This window comes from Schistocerca serialis, chromosome 7 (genome assembly GCF_023864345.2).
Source record: "Schistocerca serialis cubense isolate TAMUIC-IGC-003099 chromosome 7, iqSchSeri2.2, whole genome shotgun sequence".
In the NCBI taxonomy this organism is placed as follows: domain Eukaryota; kingdom Metazoa; phylum Arthropoda; class Insecta; order Orthoptera; family Acrididae; genus Schistocerca; species Schistocerca serialis.
Genome location: NC_064644.1, coordinates 275,271,629 through 275,290,990, shown reverse-complemented (window position 1 = coordinate 275,290,990; position 19,362 = coordinate 275,271,629). Strand labels below are relative to the sequence as shown.

Genomic DNA, 19,362 nt, shown 5'->3' with positions numbered 1-19,362 from the left:
AGGACCACTTTGGCTAACATCCCCGACACATTTACAGCTCAATGATACGTCGACATATTCTGCGTCCCGTTTTGTTGCCCTCCACGGCAAGCCATCATGAGTTTTCATTTCAGCAAGATAATGCTAGCCGCCACACATAGAGTTTCTATTGCCTGCCTTCGCGTTTGCCATCCCTACCTCGACCAGCAAGGTCGCCAGATCTGTCCCCAGTTGAGAACTCCAACCATCTCGGGGTTTTGACGATCTAAAGCGCCAGTTGGACAGAACTTAGCATGATATCTCTCTGAAGGGCATCCAACAACTATGTCAATCAATACCAAGCCGAATAACTGGTTACATATGGGCCAGAGATGGACCAGCGCGTTACTGACTTGCTCAATTTGCAAAGCTCTTTCTCTTGAATAAATCATTCATGTTTTCAGAAATAGTAATCACCTGTTTGTCTTTGTAAGTACACCGCATCTAACGATTTCCGTCCAACTCGGATAACTCTTTTGTGGTACGTCGTTATCTTTGTCGTAGAGTGTATTAAAAGGCTCAGGAATTATTTTTAGGATCATTCGACACAATACCTGCTATAAAGTAATGACACTAGAAGACATCAATTGAAAAGTCTTGAACACAAAAGTATCGGTATCGAGATGAAAGTACAAGAAGCGTCTGTGTCTCCGTGTAGGAGTGATCGAAGAGTTGAAAAATATTTGAGGAGGAGTTACGAAGGGAAAAGATATAGGACTTCTGTCCGTGTCCAAATGTTAGTGGAAAACCAGTGAAGAATCCAGGAACTGCTTCTCTGTCCTAACCTTTCCCATCCCTGCGGGATGGGTGCGTTATTTCGGATGTGGTGATGTCAGTGGTAAAGAGTGTGCCACCATTTCCGCCCGGGACAGAATTCGTGTTCCCTATTCGTTTGCGTCTAGTTTTATTTCACATTGAAGTGTGAGAACGTTTCAGAAGTGGTTACCTGATAGTTATCAGAAGTGGGGTGTGGGCATGGGCCGGTAAGTATCTAGTAGGATGTGGGAAACCGCCTAAAAAACCGTATCCAGGCTGGGCGGGTCACCCGGCCCTCGTCGTTAATCTGCCGGGCGCATTCGATACGGAACCGGCGCTGCTTCCTCTGTCCCGGGAACTGGCGTTTAACGTGCTCGGGTATCCTGGCGGGTCTGAAGAATCATCGGTGATGTGATTACGCGCAGGTCAGTTGTGATTTCGGCTTTCAAATCATCCCCAACGTTTTCGGCCTTCATGAAGTCAGTGCGGGACAGAAGCCAAGAAAGGCAAAGTTGCTTTAAGAAGTCGCCGATTTTCTGTGGGTGACCAGGCGTGAGAAGTGGTTAAAAATGTTTGCGAAACCAAGCAAAAATATTCTTATTGGTGGAGTAACGAAGCTTTAAATGCCTGAAATACAGTTGGGAGTGAGACATGCACTTTTAATCTAAAAATCACGCAGAAACGACGTGATACAGCGAGCAATCGAGAGATGCATGTTGGTAATTACCAGGAGAGACGGGAAAATTGGATAAATGAATCAAGAAACAAACTGTGCTAAAGAGGTAATTACGACAGTAATGAAAAAGAAGGTTTCCTTTATTCCCAGACGAATGCCGGAACTGGAAGTCCACTCCCAGATATTCTCAAAGTTCTAACAGCCTGCGATGCTTTTAAGAATCTAATACATAAAAATGAATTTTTGTGTTTCGGCTTCTTTGTGTTTCTATACTATTCATCTCATTACAGTGAAAGTTTAGTGAACTGTGCGCACACTCGTGAAGGTTTTCTGTGGCATTAAGAACCATCTACCTGCCACCCATAGGGTGGGAGTGAAAAATGGGAGGAGGGTGATGTAAAACATTATCTAGGAACTGTTTCTGGAGCTGTTTCTATCAAATTGTGTATATACAAAGATTGGGAAGGTAATGTACCACAATAAGCCCTAGGGTTGGGACTGAAAAGACGCGACATGTAAAAATATTCCTTAGCGACTGGTATTAGTATCAAATCCATACATTTCGTGGTCATTAGACTTATTATTGACAACACCATGACGTTTCACCCATAGAACTGTGGGTGGGGGGGGGGGGGGTGTGGCTCGCAAAGACACTGACATGTCAGTGTATCACTTTAACACCCAACAGAATTACACCAAAACTAGCACTTTGCTAGCTGAAAAAAATTATTGTGACAGTAAGACATCGCCAGTACTCGTATGGCCGAGGGTTTTGGGTGAAAAGGGACATAAAAGCATAACTCAGGATCGCCTGTAGGAATTTCTGGCAAATTTAGTATGAACATAACTCTTTATTAGTATTATTATTTATGTAAAAATACTGTGGGGGTAATATACCCTTATCACCTCTAGGGACGGGGGTGAGGATACGAGGCCTTGACATGTAAAAATATTCGACAATGATCCATATTAATATGGAATCCACAGTTTTCGCTGTCGCTACGCTCACTGGATGACATGTCGCTCCTGGGGGGAGGGGGGGGGGGGATGCAGGGAGAGTGACATATCAGCATAACTCCAATACCTGAAGCAATTTATACCAAACTTGGGGCACGTATCACTTGATACCTGGATAAAGTTACCGTGACAATGAGGCGCCGCTAGCACCTGTAGCTGAGGGGGTGGGGTGAAAGGATACTGAGGCACTGCAGTGCTGCAATTCATGCCATGCACGGCTAGTAGGGAATTGTTATGGCCCAACATTAGGCTCGACGTGGGACAGTTGGTGCCCAATTAGAAGGTGAATAATAAGTTTATTGGAAGGAGCATAATTTCAGTGTTCTTCTTTGGAGCTTAAATACAACAACACAAGAAGTACTTTTCAGTGAAGTCTTTGTCTTGAAGTGAGTGAGAGCCGGTAAATCTGGTGGACTGAATCACAATCACTAAAGTTTCAGTTAACATCCTACATGGTGCACGAATTATCTCTGATTGCATGAGCACTATGACATGCCATAATACCAAAATCCTGGAGGTCTGCTGTGGTAGAAGCCAAGTCTTGGTGTAACGTGACGACGACTGCTGGCAGCTCCACGTAGCATCAGAGGAGAACGTTTGAAGTCGGTAGGCTGGCTGGCAAACACATCTACAAACGATGTCATGGTCGTTTTACCGGCTTATAAGCTTTTAATTCGTTATTTATCAACTCTGTTCAAAACATTGACTCATTCGGTATCCATGTTCTTGCCAGCAAGACAGTTAGGTCCTTAGAGAAGTATAGCTTTTCTTTGCATCCCCATAGATACTGTCATGCAGAGAGTGTTTCTTACTACATTTTATCGTACTCTTAAGACGAGCAAACTTATCCGCTGGGAAGCTGGTGTTTTTGCCAGCAACAGTAACCGCAAACAACTGTACGTTGGAGTAGTCGTCGAAAATGTCAGACTGTAGACAGTTTACTGCATTTAGGGACAAACGAACACATCTGTTTATAAAGCTCGATTCGCATCTGGATCTTTTTAGGAAATGATGATTAAACTGCAACTAAATGTGGCAGACTAGACGTACACCTAGTTATATACACAGAAGTAGTTGCAAATGAATGGCTACCAGTTTACGCCAAAATAGAATCCTATAGCTGGGAACAGAATGAAGCTTGTGTTTGACCTTGTGCGAAGACCAACAAACAGTATTTTGCAACTGTACTCTGTGTCAATCAGTTCCATTTAGTTTCACTTAACGAATAACTTACAGACAGGTGCTCTGTGGTGTTTAACAGCGTTATGCAGTTTGTCTACTGGGGTAATAAATCCCTAAGGGTCGTTATTGTTATGTATACAAAGAAAAAAGAAAACTGGAAATTGAGGACATCGAAGTCAGGAAATGAAAAACTGGAGTATATGGCTTAGCCAACTGCTGCATAGGAAGAACATGTAAACAGCAATTGGAAAAACAGCACTAGTAAAGACAACTGCCGGCAAGGTGGTGCTTTTCGAGCCATAGTAATCGCAAATACCATTTGTTGGAGTACTGGTCGGAAATGTCAGAATCGAGACCTCTTACTGCATTAACGGACACACAGAAATAATGTTTACAAGGCTCCATTTACATCTGGAACTTCCTAAGAAATGAAGTGCACTAGATGTTGTACACCTAGTAGAACAACAACCGTTTGCCGAATTTAAAACTAGTGGAATAACAGCTTTTAACTGTAATTCATTTACAAAATTTCTTTACTTAAAGTTCCGTATGACTATACGGCATTGGAAGCAGCAGTCTGCTTCTGTATCCAAAGGGGGAGCCATCTCCATGTATGGTAAAATTTCGATCAGTTTGGTATTTGATTTGATGCACACACCTCACCTAAGAAGTGTATTCTTTTTTCTAACCTCCATGCTCTGACATGGCAAGCCCAAGTGCTCACAATGTGTTTTGCACGAATGCTGATAGGCGATAATGCCGTAGGCCCTCTTCCACGCGATAGTGCACACGTGACCGAGTTCTCAAAAATATGTGTACATGCACGGCTGCAAGCTGGCTACTTCTGTGATGCATAATTCCGTATAGCACATTCTTATTTTGTTTGTGGGTATCTGGTCTGCCAACATTACAATGAGTTTTCACTCTGGTACAAGAACTGCAGCGGCCTTGACCGAGAGCAAGAAGAGACTTGCTTGACACACCCTGTGACATTGCAAGACTGCTTCCAAGATGGCCAACTGTTATCTCAGATACCAGGTGACACTGATGAGCTGGACCTGCATGCTATGCTGGCCCTCAGATCTGCAAACATGTGTACCGCAGCATCCACCATACTTGATGCTTGGTGATAACTCGGCAGCTCTCTTTTGGCATTCAGATGAGAACACTGCAGTTCTGCGTGACAGTGCAAAAAACATTCTAACGGTGGTAGGCTGGGTCCTGCAAAGAAAGTACGACTGCGTGATGCCATTTCATAGTACAGAAGCAGACAGACTGCCAGATATGCACATATGTGTGTTTTTGGGAATTTTATCATGTGACAGCATTTGCATTATTGGGTGACTGCACATGGGTTCTTTAAGGTATGCATTATCACGTGGTTCTGACCCTGGAACATAATCAGCTGTCGCCATTTGTGTTAAACACATCAGGTGCACTTGAGCCTGCTAGCGCAGAGCATGGAGGCTAGGGAAACTACACTTTCCAGATAAAATGTGTACATCAAATCACGTATAAAAATGATACGTTATTTCTGTTTATAGTAAATGCTAATATCGCACTGTGTGTGAATTAATATGTAAATTTTGCTTATGCATTTTGCAATAGCTTTTTCTTTTTTACAGTTGCAGTTTACATATCATTCTTTTAGGTAGTTGTCTACAACATACACTCCAGATTTTCGCTACTTGAATTCAATGTTCTCTTTTTGTATACGTAACCTTGACTGTGCTTAGGAGTTTATTACCCCATTAGATAAGCTACTTAACACTGTTAAACATCACACAGCAGCTGATCTGTAAGTTATTTGTTAATCGAAACTACATGAAAGTGACTGGCACAGTGGACAATTGTAAATACTGATCGTTGGTCTATGCGCAGGGTCAGACACGTGATACATTGTGTTTCCAGCTATAAGAGTCTATTTTGGTGTAACTAGTAGACATACATTTGCTCGCTAAAATTTTAAGCATAGGACTAGGTGTATAACGTCTAGTCTGTCACATTTAGATGCATTGTAAACCATCTTTTTTCTTTTTTTTATTTACCGATCCAGATATGAATGGAGCTGTATAAACCGATTTTTCGTTTGTCCCTTAATGCAGTAAACGGTCTCGATTCCGACATTTTCGACCAGCACTCCAACGAATCGGTATTTGCAGTTACTATGTCTGGCAAAAGCACCAGCTTCCTAGTGGTTTTCTTTGCTAGTGTTAAGAAAAAATAATGAAATCTAGTAAGAGTCATTGTCACCGTGACAGTATCGATCGGAATGCAATTGCCTGCAAGGTGATAGATACCTGAAGGACTCAATGTATCGAACAGAGGAAAGACAGTACCTTAAGAGTCATAAACCTTTCATATGACCGTGACGTCTCTTTAATGTGTTAGCTTAGTGCTCTGAGGCTAAACGTTATATGTGTTAACGTGCTACAGTTTCACCACACTATGCTACAGTCAATATACTTTCATGAAAAAGGCCAAATTAGCAATCATATTTGATCCAATCTATAATTATTTATCACATGCATAACAAGTTTCTCATTTTCATGGCGTGCTGCGTGCAAAATGCGGGATTGGTTTGTCAGCCAGGGGTACTTACAAGGTTGGGTTAATGGATGTGGAATATAATCATGATGAGAAAATATTGTGAAGCCTATTTTACTGTGGGGTTGGTAAACCATTCCAGTGTTTACATATACATATGTCCGAACAACAGTCAGGCTGAAAAACTGGCTAATTCTGCACACATATCCCAGATTCTTTGTGTTGGAAACTTATTAGGATTTTTGGTGGGTTAGCAAATAAGACAAGGAACTATTCTGCTACAAAATAAAAAACTGTTAAGGTTTTTGTGGCCACTTGTTGACAAACTGCCTGTTGGCTTCTGTCTCAGGTTCCTTGGCCGATGTTTTTTAATGAATTTTTTGACATTTTGCCAGCACCAGTGGCTGCCATTATAAAATCATGACCTTCCATTGCAGTGGAAGGGCGCTTCCGTGACAGTGCTAGCCACTTGTGCTGGCGAAATGTCAGAAAAATCATTAGACAGACGTTGACTGAAGAACCTGAGACAAAAGCCAACAGGTAGTTTGTCTACTACAAAGTCTTTGTTAATATGCATATCCATTCACACACAGAAAACAACGCTTCCTTTATGTATGTTTGATGTAGTTTCAGTAACATCAATCTCAATTTTTAACTTATAATTTAAATCTACGTAAAAATCATTTGTTTCTTTCCTCTGCATGTAATTAGGCAAGTACAATGAATGTATGTTCTCGAATTCCAATACATATTTTCCCCCTTTAAACTATCTTTTTATGTCTTTAACTACTAGTTACATTCCTTCCCGCAAATCTTTTAGCTGAGATAATTTAAGGAGTTTAGTATTACCTCTTATTTCCTGCAAAATACTACTGTTATAATGCTCCCCATTTGTCTGCGTGTACACCACCAACTCTTCTGCTGCACGTTCTTGTGGAATTTCCTTGTAGAACTTTAAGTTTACAACTTCTACAAACGAGTGGTCATTTAATGTTGCTCTTCCATTGGTTTTAAGCTATGCGAACAGTTGTTCTGTTGCTAGATGCATGTCTTCCAGTCCACCGCATTTTGACATAATGCTTATTAAGCAGATCCTGGTGGGAATGGTGTTTTATAAACAGTTTTTTCGCAAGTCCTTTAATGTAGTACACATGCTCTAATCTATCATTTTTGGCTAGGACTGCAACGTAACAGCCGCTTATCATTACTGTTTACAGTAAGTGATAATATCTTGTATTCCCCAGTAATCTCCCTACACTGTGTTTAAAGTCATGTATACATCTTTGTAGCACATCTGAGAGAGTTTCCTTTTCCCAATTCCTTTAAGGCAGTTGTTTCAGCCCTGTACTTCAGTGTTCCTTTTTTGATTGCAATGTCCTCCATTACCAGTTTCCTTTTTCGAGGGCATTATTCATTAACTCCATTTACTGTAATTTCATCAGTGGGAAGTGGTTTCAGCCTGTGAAATACATTTACTAGTTTTCTTAAGGTTTATGGAATAAGTGTTGGTAGCAACCAGTCTATATTTGATGATATTGTGGAGAGCAATGCTCTAGATCGAGGGTAATATGTTTTTTTTTTTGCTTTAATATAGCACTTCAGTATAACACTTATGTCGTCTTTGTTGTAGTCAGTTTTAAGAATCTCCACATAGTTTGGAGGTAGAGAGTTAAAACTGTTTGCAGCTAGAATATAGTTTATAAGCTTTTTTTGGTCCCGAATGTCTGGAAGACTTACTTGTACATCAGTCAATTTTTCATTGTCGAAGCAGACAAACTGCAGACGTTCTTAAATATAACAAAGCAGCTCTTCTGTAAGTTATTCGTTAATTGTCGTCACATGGAAGCAGTTGTCACAGAGTAGAGTAAATACTGTTTGTTGCTGTTTAACACGCTTAAACAGTAGAGCACAGGATCAGACATACGATCCATTTTGTAGCTGTATATTGCAGTCTCCAGCCTGGAAATAGCATGTTCTTTAACCAAGGAAGGCGTAAAAGTTTCACGTAGTCTCATGTCTGGACACTTTTTAATATCTATAAGGTTGTTAGCAATAACTTTGTTCACTCCCGGCTGTGATTTGACATACAAACTTGTTACACATCTTTACACTTGTAGTTCAACAATATAAACTGTCAGTCCCAACTGTCTTATTGTCGTCCACAGTCACACTGCTGTTTCCCTGACAGTCTTCTTCCATGCAGAAGCCATGGTTTGATATCGGAAAGTCACAGATCTCCATTTTACTAAAAATTCTGCCAAAATCTCGCATTATGTCAAACTCCAAAAGGCAATAGTCATCTGCACGAATGTGCGTCAATATTGCAGACAGCCTTTCTGTTAGAACACCCATTTTAATGTCTGGTTGTTCCACTTCGTATGGTATGGTCACAGGGCTCCTACATTTCTTCGAAATGATTTCCACAGCTTCCTTGCCGATTTTTTCCAGTATTCCTCTTGCTGATACATTATCATTCCCATGTAGGAGAAATGATAACTCTGCCTTGACACTGTATCTCGTTGTGACGAACCTGGAAAATTTAGTACGTAGGTAATACACTCCTGGAAACGGAAAGAAGAACACAAAAAAATGGCTCAAATGGCTCTGAGCACTATGGGACTTAACATCTATGGTCATCAGTCCCCTAGAACTTAGAACTACTTAAACCTAACTAACCTAAGGACATCACACAACACCCAGCCATCACGAGGCAGAGAAAATCCCTGACCCCGCCGGGAATCGAACCCGGGAACAAAGAAGAACACATTGACACCGGTGTGTCAGACCCACCATACTTGCTCCGGACACTGCGAGAGGGCTGTACAAGCAATGATCACACGCACGGCACAGCGGACACACCAGGAACCGCGGTGTTGGCCGTCGAATGGCGCTAGCTGCGCAGCATTTGTGCACCGCCGCCGTCAGTGTCAGCCAGTTTGCCGTGGCATACGGAGCTCCATCGCAGTCTTTAACACTGGTAGCATGCCGCGACAGCGTGGACGTGAACCGTATGTGCAGTTGACGGACTTTGAGCGAGGGCGTATAGTGGGCATGCGGGAGGCCGGGTGGACGTACCGCCGAATTGCTCAACACTTGGGGCGTGAGGTCTCCACAGTACATCGATGTTGTCGCCAGTGGTCGGCGGAAGGTGCACGTGCCCGTCGATCTGTGACCGGACCGCAGCGACGCACGGATGCACGCCAAGATCGTAGGATCCTACGCAGTGCCGTAGGGGACCGCACCGCCACTTCCCAGCAAATTAGGGACACTGTTGCTCCTGGGGTATCGGCGAGGACCATTCGCAACCGTCTCCATGAAGCTGGGCTACGGTCCCGCACACCGTTAGGCCGTCTTCCGCTCACGCCCCAACATCGTGCAGCCCGCCTCCAGTGGTGTCGCGACAGGCGTGAATGGAGGGACGAATGGAGACGTGTCGTCTTCAGCGATGAGAGTCGCTTCTGCCTTGGTGCCAATGATGGTCGTATGCGTGTTTGGCGCCGTGCAGGTGAGCGCCACAATCAGGACTGCATACGACCGAGGCACACGGGGCCAACACCCGGCATCATGGTGTGGGGAGCGATCTCCTACACTGGCCGTACACCACTGGTGATCGTCGAGGGGACACTGAATAGTGCACGGTACATCCAAACCGTCATCGAACCCATCGTTCTACCATTCCTAGACCGGCAAGGGAACTTGCTGTTCCAACAGGACAATGCACGTCCGCATGTATCCCCTGCCACCCAACGTGCTCTAGAAGGTGTAAGTCAACTAACCTGGCCAGCAAGATCTCCGGATCTGTCCCCCATTGAGCATGTTTGGGACTGGATGAAGCGTCGTCTCACGCGGTCTGCACGTCCAGCACGAACGCTGGTCCAACTGAGGCGCCAGGTGGAAATGGCATGGCAAGCCGTTCCACAGGACTACATCCAGCATCTCTACGATCGTCTCCATGGGAGAAACTCAGCCTGCATTGCTGCGAAAGGTGGATATACACTGTACTAGTGCCGACATTGTGCATGCTCTGTTGCCTGTGTCTATGTGCCTGTGGTTCTGTCAGTGTGATCATGTGATGTATCTGACCCCAGGAATGTGTCAATAAAGTTTTCCCTTCCTGGGACAATGAATTCACGGTGTTCTTATTTCAATTTCCGGGAGTGTAGTTATAGACCACACCTCTCCTTTAAAATTACTTTTTTAACAACGAGAAAAGAATTGGTACCTGGAATGTGAGAACTTTACTCCAGACTGGGAAATCACAGGACATGATAACTGAAATGGAAAAATTAAATTTATATGTATTAGATTTAGCCGAAGTGAGGTGGCCACAACCTGGATACTTTTGGAGTGGAATTTGTGGTGTAATCCATTCTGGTACAGCAGAGAGTATTCCAGGAAATGGTGGAGCGGGCACAATCTGACATATGAAACTGGGAAACAGTTTTGTGCAGTACAATGAACGACTAATTATAGTACGGATTGAAATTAAACCAAAGTCTATATGCCAGCAGCAGAGGAGGAAAAAAAGTGATGGAAAAATTTTATGACGAGCTAATTGAATTGATAAAGAAAATATTTTACTTGGAGATAGCAATGCAACATTAGGAGAAGGAACCGAAGGAAATACAGTTGGTAAATATGGATTGGGACAAAGGAATGAGAGAAGCGAGAGACTTGTAAGGTCTGCATAGCTATAAACTAATGGTAACGAATATTATATTCTGGCATTATCCAAGGAGGAGATATACGTGGAAAGCCGCAAGAGACATACAAAGGGCACACATAGACTACATACTGGTAAGAGAAACATTCAATCAGTGAAGGACAGCTGCAGCTACCCTGGAGCAGATCTCAACACCAACAATAATCTAGTTGTGATGCTATGTGTACTAAAATTCAAAAGATTAAAGTTGGAAGAAAGAAGCAGTGGGAGGTATCTAAGCTTAAAGATGAGTCTACATAAAATAGCTACACAGCACAAACAAACAGCACCGTTGAGGAAACCAGATAACACATGAGGCTACAACAGAAATGTGGTAAAATAAAGAAATGCATTTTAAACTCTGAAGAAGTGGTATTAGGGAAAAAAGAAACAGCAGAACAGGAAAGAACGGAGAAGTCAGGAAGTCGAGAATATGATGAAGGAAAGAAGAGAGTATAAAAACTCGAAGGATGTAGAAGCAATGCAGAAATACAAGAAATTTGGTAACGAGATTAATAAGAGTGCAAAACAATATAAAGAACAACATTTTAAAGAAATGTGCGAACACACAGATAATAGTATGAAAGTAAGTCAAATTGACATGGCATAGCAGATGTAAAGAATGTCTTCGAAAAGCTTGTACAGTAGAGCGTCGATTATCCGAAGTAATTGGGGGACATGGGTGTTCGGAAAACTGGTTTGTTCGGAGAATCGAACTGTACATGTTTATTTGCCAAAAGGAAGTACTGTACAGTAAATTTATTCATAAAAACAGGCATGTCTTTTAGTATTACAAAGTAACATACAAAGGCAACTTCAGTAAGAATATATAGTAATAACCTCGTACTTGTCCCTCATAGCATTTTGTATCGTCAAGTTCACTTTTTCACACAGCACCACACAAGTGGTCGTAACAGAGAACAGAAAGTGACTGCACCGTGAGAAGCTCTTCTTGGGCGCGCGCAATCCGTCAAACTTCGCGGAGCGGCACGCCTCAACTCTAGGCTGGCGCAGCTGTTACTGTGAACAGCTTTGATACTGCCGCTACTTCTACTGCCAGTGCCAAGCCGACAGAAGTGTGGTGATTGTTGAAACACAGCGACTGGCGGCTTGGCCTGTCAGTAGCACCTTGTGAAGACCCCATTAGACGCAATGTTCCGCCAGAGTTGGCCCAGTGCGGCGACTACTGCGGGAAACTTGGTTTGGGAGTGAGGGGGATGATGGACGGTGGGGTGGGAGTGTAACAGGTGCGAGCGAGTACACAGTTCGGTTAAGCGGTCGTTCGGTTGACCGACGTTCGGATAATCGACGCTCTACTGTATATAAAAACTACAAACGTGAAGTCGGAATAGTTCGCTGTGGTAATAAAGAAGAATCAGATATTATTCAAAAGGGGGTACGATAACGTTGCTCCCTATCCCCATACTTCTTTAACTTGTAGATACAGATGGCAGTCGACATGGTGAGAAAAGACGTAAACATAGGAGTTAACAGTTCATGAAGATAAAGTGGACATGCTGAAATTCACCGATGACATAGCACTAATTACAGAAAGTGAAGGAGACCTGCGAAAAATATTGAACACAACGAATAGAATAATGGAGAAGCAGTTCTGTATGACAATAAAACACACATAAAACAAAAGTTCTAGTCAGCATTAGAAGCGAGGAAAGCAAGACAGCGGTAAAGTTGAAAATGAGACAATTGAGGAAGTGAACGAGTTTAATTAACTGGGTAGTAAAATTTCAAGTGGTGGAAGAAGCTACTGGGAGATAGTGTGCAGAACTGGCCAGGCCAAGAATGATTTTAATAAGAAGAAAAACATATTCACTACAAAGAGTATAAGCCTTGACGTGAGGAAACAAATGTTGAAGACCTACATGTTGAACACTTAAAAAATTTGCAGAGGAGCTTGGACGATAGGAGTGAGAAACATGGTGCTACAGGAGAATGATGAACATTAGCTGGACAGAAATGATCACAAACGAGGAAGTTTTTATTCCAGCAGGAGGGAAAAGATGGAACACGAAAAAGAAGGAGGGCTCAGCTGATAGGCCACGTACTCCGACATGACGGTGTATTGAAAAGAGTAACTGAGGGAGCAGTGAAGGGAGAAATGTCAGAGGAAGACCCAGACTAGAGTATATTAAACAAACATTGGGACAGAGAAAATGTTGTTGAGAACTGGTTCTGTAACGGGTGGAGGCACATTTAAATTCTTCTTGCTGTGCGCATACCATTTTCCGTGTAATTTATGTTGCCAATGTTAGTAACAAGGTTGTCCAGCTTCTCCGTAATAACGACAAACCAAAGCGTTCCGCAGTTGGTCCCATCTTTCTCCCTAACAGCCGAGTAACGCTTAGCTCTTCGGAGAAATCCATGTTAACAGTTTTCGCTACTACATAAGACTGATTAGCTGCGGCTATCAGGCCTTCCTTTGTACTTAAAAGAACGAAGATGGCGGCACTCTGGCGCGTTAGCACCGCACAACAGCTGTTCTGTAAGTTATTCGTTAATTGATACTACATGGAAGTGATTGGCACAGAGCACAATTGTAAACGCGGTTTGTTGGTGTCTAATACAGTTAAAACAGCCTTGCACAGGGTCAAACTAATTTTCCCTATGAAACAGAGTTACGTGGCCCGCTGTGTGCCATCAATTGCTGAAAACATCTTTTCGATATTTTGAACCATTCATAAAATAAAGGCGCCTTAGATCTGATGCGATTCACCCTGTAGACGTCACCCAAGTTCGCGGCATAGTCATACAGTGAAAGGATTAATAACTCATTTTATATTATTCGTCGTGTTACCGATTTATGCTCGCATCTTATAATAAGCAATAAACCCTCCACTCCTGAATCTTTAAAGAATCTAACCCCATATAATAAAGAGCTTTAGACGTCTGATAACGTAACAGGTGAGTTAATGTATTAAATACATGTATTACGTGTAGACATGTAAGTGAGAAAAAGTTTAGTGTAGGTTTGAAATTGTATTTAAAGTTAGTTGAAAGCCGATAAGAGCTCTCATTATCAAACACTGGACTGAGTATAGTCTAGGTAATTTGCGCTCTATTTTATGCAAAAGCTATTTTTGCGCACATCTCAATGTTTATGACGTCTTCTTCAGAAATACGCAATAATTTTGCGAGTGCTTCAGTAGTACATGTGGACACAGTCTGCAAATGGTTTTGCGAATAGAGTTAGTAGTAAAAGATTAATAACCTAAAAAGTCATGCCAGAAGTTTCACTAAGTAGTACTATTTGAAAGAAACTGCATAAATATTCAGTCAGATCTTGATAAGATCAGAGATTGACAATTTGCTTTAAATGTTCTGAAATGTAAAACTGTATACTTCACGAAACGAAACAATGTAGTATCCTAGGACTATAATATTAATGAGTCACTGTTGGAATCGGCCAACTCGTACAAATACGTGCGAATAGCACTTTGTAGTGCTATGATGTGGAATGATCTCATAGGTTCAGTCGTGGGTAAAGCACCTGGCAGAAATACTGCATACATACATACATACATTAAGCCTTGTTCCATAGATCATGAATACGACATTTCGTAATGATGTGGAACGTGTCAGTTTAACATAAGTTTTCTTTAAACAAATTAATTAATTAATTAACTTGTTTACAGTTGTTACTTCATATCCAAGAATTCATCTATTGAGCAGAAGGAGATGTCATTCAGAAACTCCTCCAATTTGCTTTCAAATGCTGGTTGGCTATCTGTCAGACCCTCAATATGATTTGGCAAATAACCAAAGACTCATGTGGCAGCATAATTCACCCCTTTCTGTGCCAAAGTGAGATTTAATCCAGAATAGTGAATATCATCCTTTTTTCTAGTGAAGTGCAATGAGTCTACAAAGGAGATTGCTGACAAGTCATTCGAGCAACCGGTTCTATAATATTGCTCAAGTGTGTGGGACACTTACCACATAGGACAAACAGGGGATCTTGAACGTATACAGGGCAGAGCAGCACGAATGGTCACAGGTTTATTTAATCCGCGGGAGACTGTCACAGAAGTATTGAAGGAACTGAACTGGCAGACTTTTGAAGATAGACGTAAACAATGCGTGAACGCCTATTAACAAAATTTCAAGAACCGGCTTTAAATGATTACTTTAGGAATATATTGCAACCCCTTAAGCATCGCTCATACTGGGATCGTGAGGATAAGATTAGAGTAATTGCTGCACGCACAGAGGCATTCAAACAATCATTCTTCCCACGCTCCATACGTGAATGGAACAGGAAGAAGCCCTAAAATTGGTACAATGGGACGTACCCTCTGCTATGCACCTCACAGTGGTTTGCAGAGTATAGATGTAGATGTTGATCTAGCTCCTTTCAGTCACTGTTTTTTACTCAAGAAAAGAAGGGACCGTACAGTTTTTCATGAGAAATGGCACAAAAAACGTTTACTTGAAGCGAGTCTCTCTCACTCTCATTGCGAAAAGGCCGATGAAAAGCACGTTGGACCGAAATCAGTGACTTAGTCCTTGTAAACTGCAGCACACTAGACGCCTTCTGTTAAGCGTACGCCTGACTGCCAACTGACAAGACGCATTCACTAACATGTTGTTGTTGTGGTCTTCAGTCCAGAGACTGGTTAGATGCAGCTCTCAATGTTACTCTATTCTGTGCAAGCTTCTTCATCTCCCAGTACCTACTGCAGCCTACATCCTTTTGAATCTGCTTAATGTATTTATCTCTTGGTCTCCCTCTACAATTTTTACCCTCCAAGCTGCCCTCCATTACTAAATTGGTGATTCCTTGATGCCTCAGAACATGTCCTACCAACCGATCCCTTCTTCTAGTCAAGTTGTGGCACAAACTCCTCTTCTCCCCAATTCTATTCAATACCTCCTCATTTCTGAAAGAATTTGTATGGAGTGTAGCCATGTATGGAAGTGAAACATGGATGATAAATAGTTCGGACAAGAAGAGAAGAGAAGCTTTCGAAATGTGGTGCTACAGAAGAATGCTGAAGATTAGATGGGTAGATCACATAACTAATGAGGAAGTATTGAATAGGATTGGGGAGAAGAGAAGTTTGTGGCACAACTTGACCAGAAGAAGGGATCGGTTGGTAGGACATGTTCTGAGGCATCAAAGGATCAGCAATTTAGTATTGGAGGGCAGCGTGGAGGGTAAAAATCGTAGAGGGAGATCAAGAGATGAATACACTAAGCAGATTCAGAAGAATGTAGGTTGCAGTAGGTACTGGGAGATGAAGAAGCTGGCACAGGATAGAGTAGCATGGAGAGCTGCATCAAACCAGTCTCAGGACTGAAGACCACAACAACAACAACATTTATGTGACCTACCCATCTAATCTTCAGCATTCTTCTGTAGCACCACATTTCGAAAGCTTCTATTCTCTTCTTGTCCAAACTATTTATCGTCCATTTTTCACTTCCATACATGCCCACACTCCATACAAATACTTTCAGAAACGACTTCCTGACACTTAAATCTCTAATAGCTATTAACAAATTTCTCTTCTTCAGAAACGCTTTCCTTGCCATTGCCAGTCTACATTTTATATCCTCTCTACTCCGACCATCATCAGTTATTTTGCTCCCCAAATAGCAAAACTCCTTTACTACTTTAAGTGTCTCATTTCCTAATCTAATTCCCTAAGCACCACCCCACTTAATTCGACTACATTCCATTATCCTCGTTTTGCTTTTGTTGATGTTCATCTTATACCCTCCTTTCAAGACACTGTCCATTCCATTGAACTGCTCTTCCAAGTCCTTTGCTGTCTCTGACAGAATTACAATGTCATCGGCGAACATCGAAGTTTTTATTTCTTCGCCATGGATTTTAATACCTACTCCGAATTTTTCTTTTGTTTTCTTTACTGTTTGCTCAATATATAGATTGAATAGCACCGGGGAGAGGCTACAACCCTGTCTCACTCCCTTCCCAACCACTGCTTCCCTTTCATGTCCCTCAACTCTTATAACTGCCATCTGCTTTCTGTACAAATTGTAACTAGCCTTTCGCTCCCTGTATTTTACCCCTGCCACCTTCAGAGAGTATTCCAGTCAACATTGTCAAAAGCTTTCTCTAAGTCTACAAAACCTTTCCTTAATCTTTCTTCTAAGATAAGTCGTAGGGTCAGTAGTGCCTCACGTGTCCCCGAGGTTGGCATCTACGTTTTTCCATTCGTCTGTAAAGAATTCGCGTTAGTATTTTGCAGCGGTGGCTTATTAAACTGATAGTTCGGTAGTTTTCACATCTGTCAGCACCTGCTTTCTTTGGGGTTGAAATTATTATATTCTTCTTGAAGTCTGAGGGAATTTCGCCTGTCTTATACATCTTGCTCACCAGATGGTAGAGTTTTGTCAGGACTGGCTCTCCCAAGGCTGTCAGTAGTTCTAATGGAATGTTGTCTACTCCCGGGGCCTTGTTTCGACTCAGGTCTTACAGTGCTCTGTCAAACTCTTCACGCAGTATCGTATCTCCCATTTCATCTTCATCTACATCCTCTTCCATTTCCATAATATTGTCGTCAAGAACATCGCCCCTGTATGGACCCTCTATATACTCCTTCCACCTTTCTGCTCTCCCTTCTTTGCTTAGTACTGGGTTTCCATCTGAATTCTTGATATTCATGCTAGTGGTTCTCTTTTCTCCAACGGTCTCTTTAATTTTCCTGACATGTAACGGCGATTTTCTGATATCTAGGCCAAGCTCATTCAGACGGCACCGTCCAAAATCAAGTCATTCTTTCTGAAACACCCTGTATTTAGTGAATATAGTCTGCATAATTTGCGCGTCATGAGTTATGCTCCATCACGACATATACACTATTTGTAAAATTCCCCTTGCTGTCTTAAATCTGTAACATGAGACTTTTCCTCTTAATGGATAGGTCGTGACAGTATTTTAAATTTTTAGGTTTGGATATTAATTAAAACTCATCCGACATAACTGAAAGACCACGTTTTTGTATCGGCTGGTAGCCGTTAGATAGGTAATTTGCAACTCGGTCTGTGCACCGTAAGCTACGTTAGCTATTAAGTAATGCAGCTGGTTACCTTCCTGTTCTGAACGGTTCAAAAGTTTGTAATTTTACATAGCTTTTGCTGCTGAGTAATGCGACCGCTCTCCGTGGCAGACCCGATGCACGCGCTGCTGTACCTGTGCTTCATGCTGGGCTCGTGCGCCTTCTTCTCGAAGGCGTGGCTGAGCGTGTCCGGGTCGTCGGCTCGCGACGTGGCGCGGCGGCTGCGCGAGCAGCGGATGGTGATGCCGGGACACCGCGACGGGTCGCTGGTGCGCGAGCTCGACCGCTACATCTCGACGGCCGCCGCCTTCGGGGGCGTCTGCATAGGCGCGCTCTCCGTGCTCGCCGACGTGCTGGGCGCCATCGGCTCGGGCACCGGCATCTTGCTCGCCGTCACCATCATCTACGAGTACTTCGAGATATTCGTGCGCGAGCAGGGCTCCCCTGGCTCCGTCGGCCTTCTCTTCTGAGACGGACCTGGAAGACTGGCCTGTGGTCGGACGTTCGAGTCGGCAGATCCTTTGTGGAAAGTTGCACTGCAAAGTGCGATACGAAGAACACGGACTAGTGATGAGTATGAATATGAGTGCATTGTCAAATAGTGCTCGCTGAGGAGCGCTGTGCCAATATGTTGTATCTGACACAGACCCTTCCTCGTACGCACTGGAAATTTCCAGAGGCTGTTTTGGTCCGACTGTGTCTTAACGAATGGTGGGAAGCTGACGAGGATTTTAGTCTGCCCCTCTGCGTATCGTCAGTGACTCTTGTTGACCTTAATTTTGTTCATTGATTTGTTTATAATCTCACTTAAACCCTTGTATAAAAACATTTACTGTTTAATCAAACGGAACATATGCAGTTATGAGTAATGTAGGTTCCGTCTGTACCACCAGTCTACTCTAACCTTAATACATACACAACCTCATCAAAAGTAATCGCCAACCAGACACTTTATTATTATATCGGTGCATAACTTCGAAGCGTTTTTGTTTTGCATGTTGGTATTCCGATTGCTATGGCTTTATTTATTAATTGTCATTTCTATTTGAGTTTACATATTGTCATTTTGTCGTTTCCAGATAGTGAGTGGAGCTGTGGACGCTAGCAAGAGGAGAAAGGGGAGAAATCGGAACGCTTCCGACATATTCTTCCGTTTGAGTTCATCAGATGGGTAACAGCGCTTTGTATGAAAATTATGCCACTGAACACAGAAAGTCAAGAAAATGGTTCCTCGTTTAGACATTAGCCACTCTCCGCGTTCAGGAAGAGGGTTGGGTTGGTTTGTTTGGGGAAGGAGACCAGACAGCGAGGTCATCGGTCTCATCGGATTAGGGAAGGATGGGGAAGGAAGTCGGCCGCGCCCTTTCAAAGGAACCATCCCGATATTTTCCTGGAGCGATTTACGGAAATCATGGAAAACCTAA

At 42.7% G+C, this 19,362-nt stretch overlaps 1 protein-coding gene across 1 annotated transcript in view; it reads left to right on the top strand.

The window, feature by feature from the left end:
• Positions 1-18,408, top strand: part of LOC126412498 (protein transport protein Sec61 subunit alpha-like) — a 57,941-nt gene extending 39,533 nt beyond the window's left edge. The window contains exon 3 of the mRNA XM_050082119.1: positions 18,050-18,408. Within this exon, the coding sequence (XP_049938076.1) occupies positions 18,050-18,408 (359 nt within the window). The remainder of the gene's footprint in view (positions 1-18,049) is intronic.
• Positions 18,409-19,362: the final 954 nt, after the last annotated feature.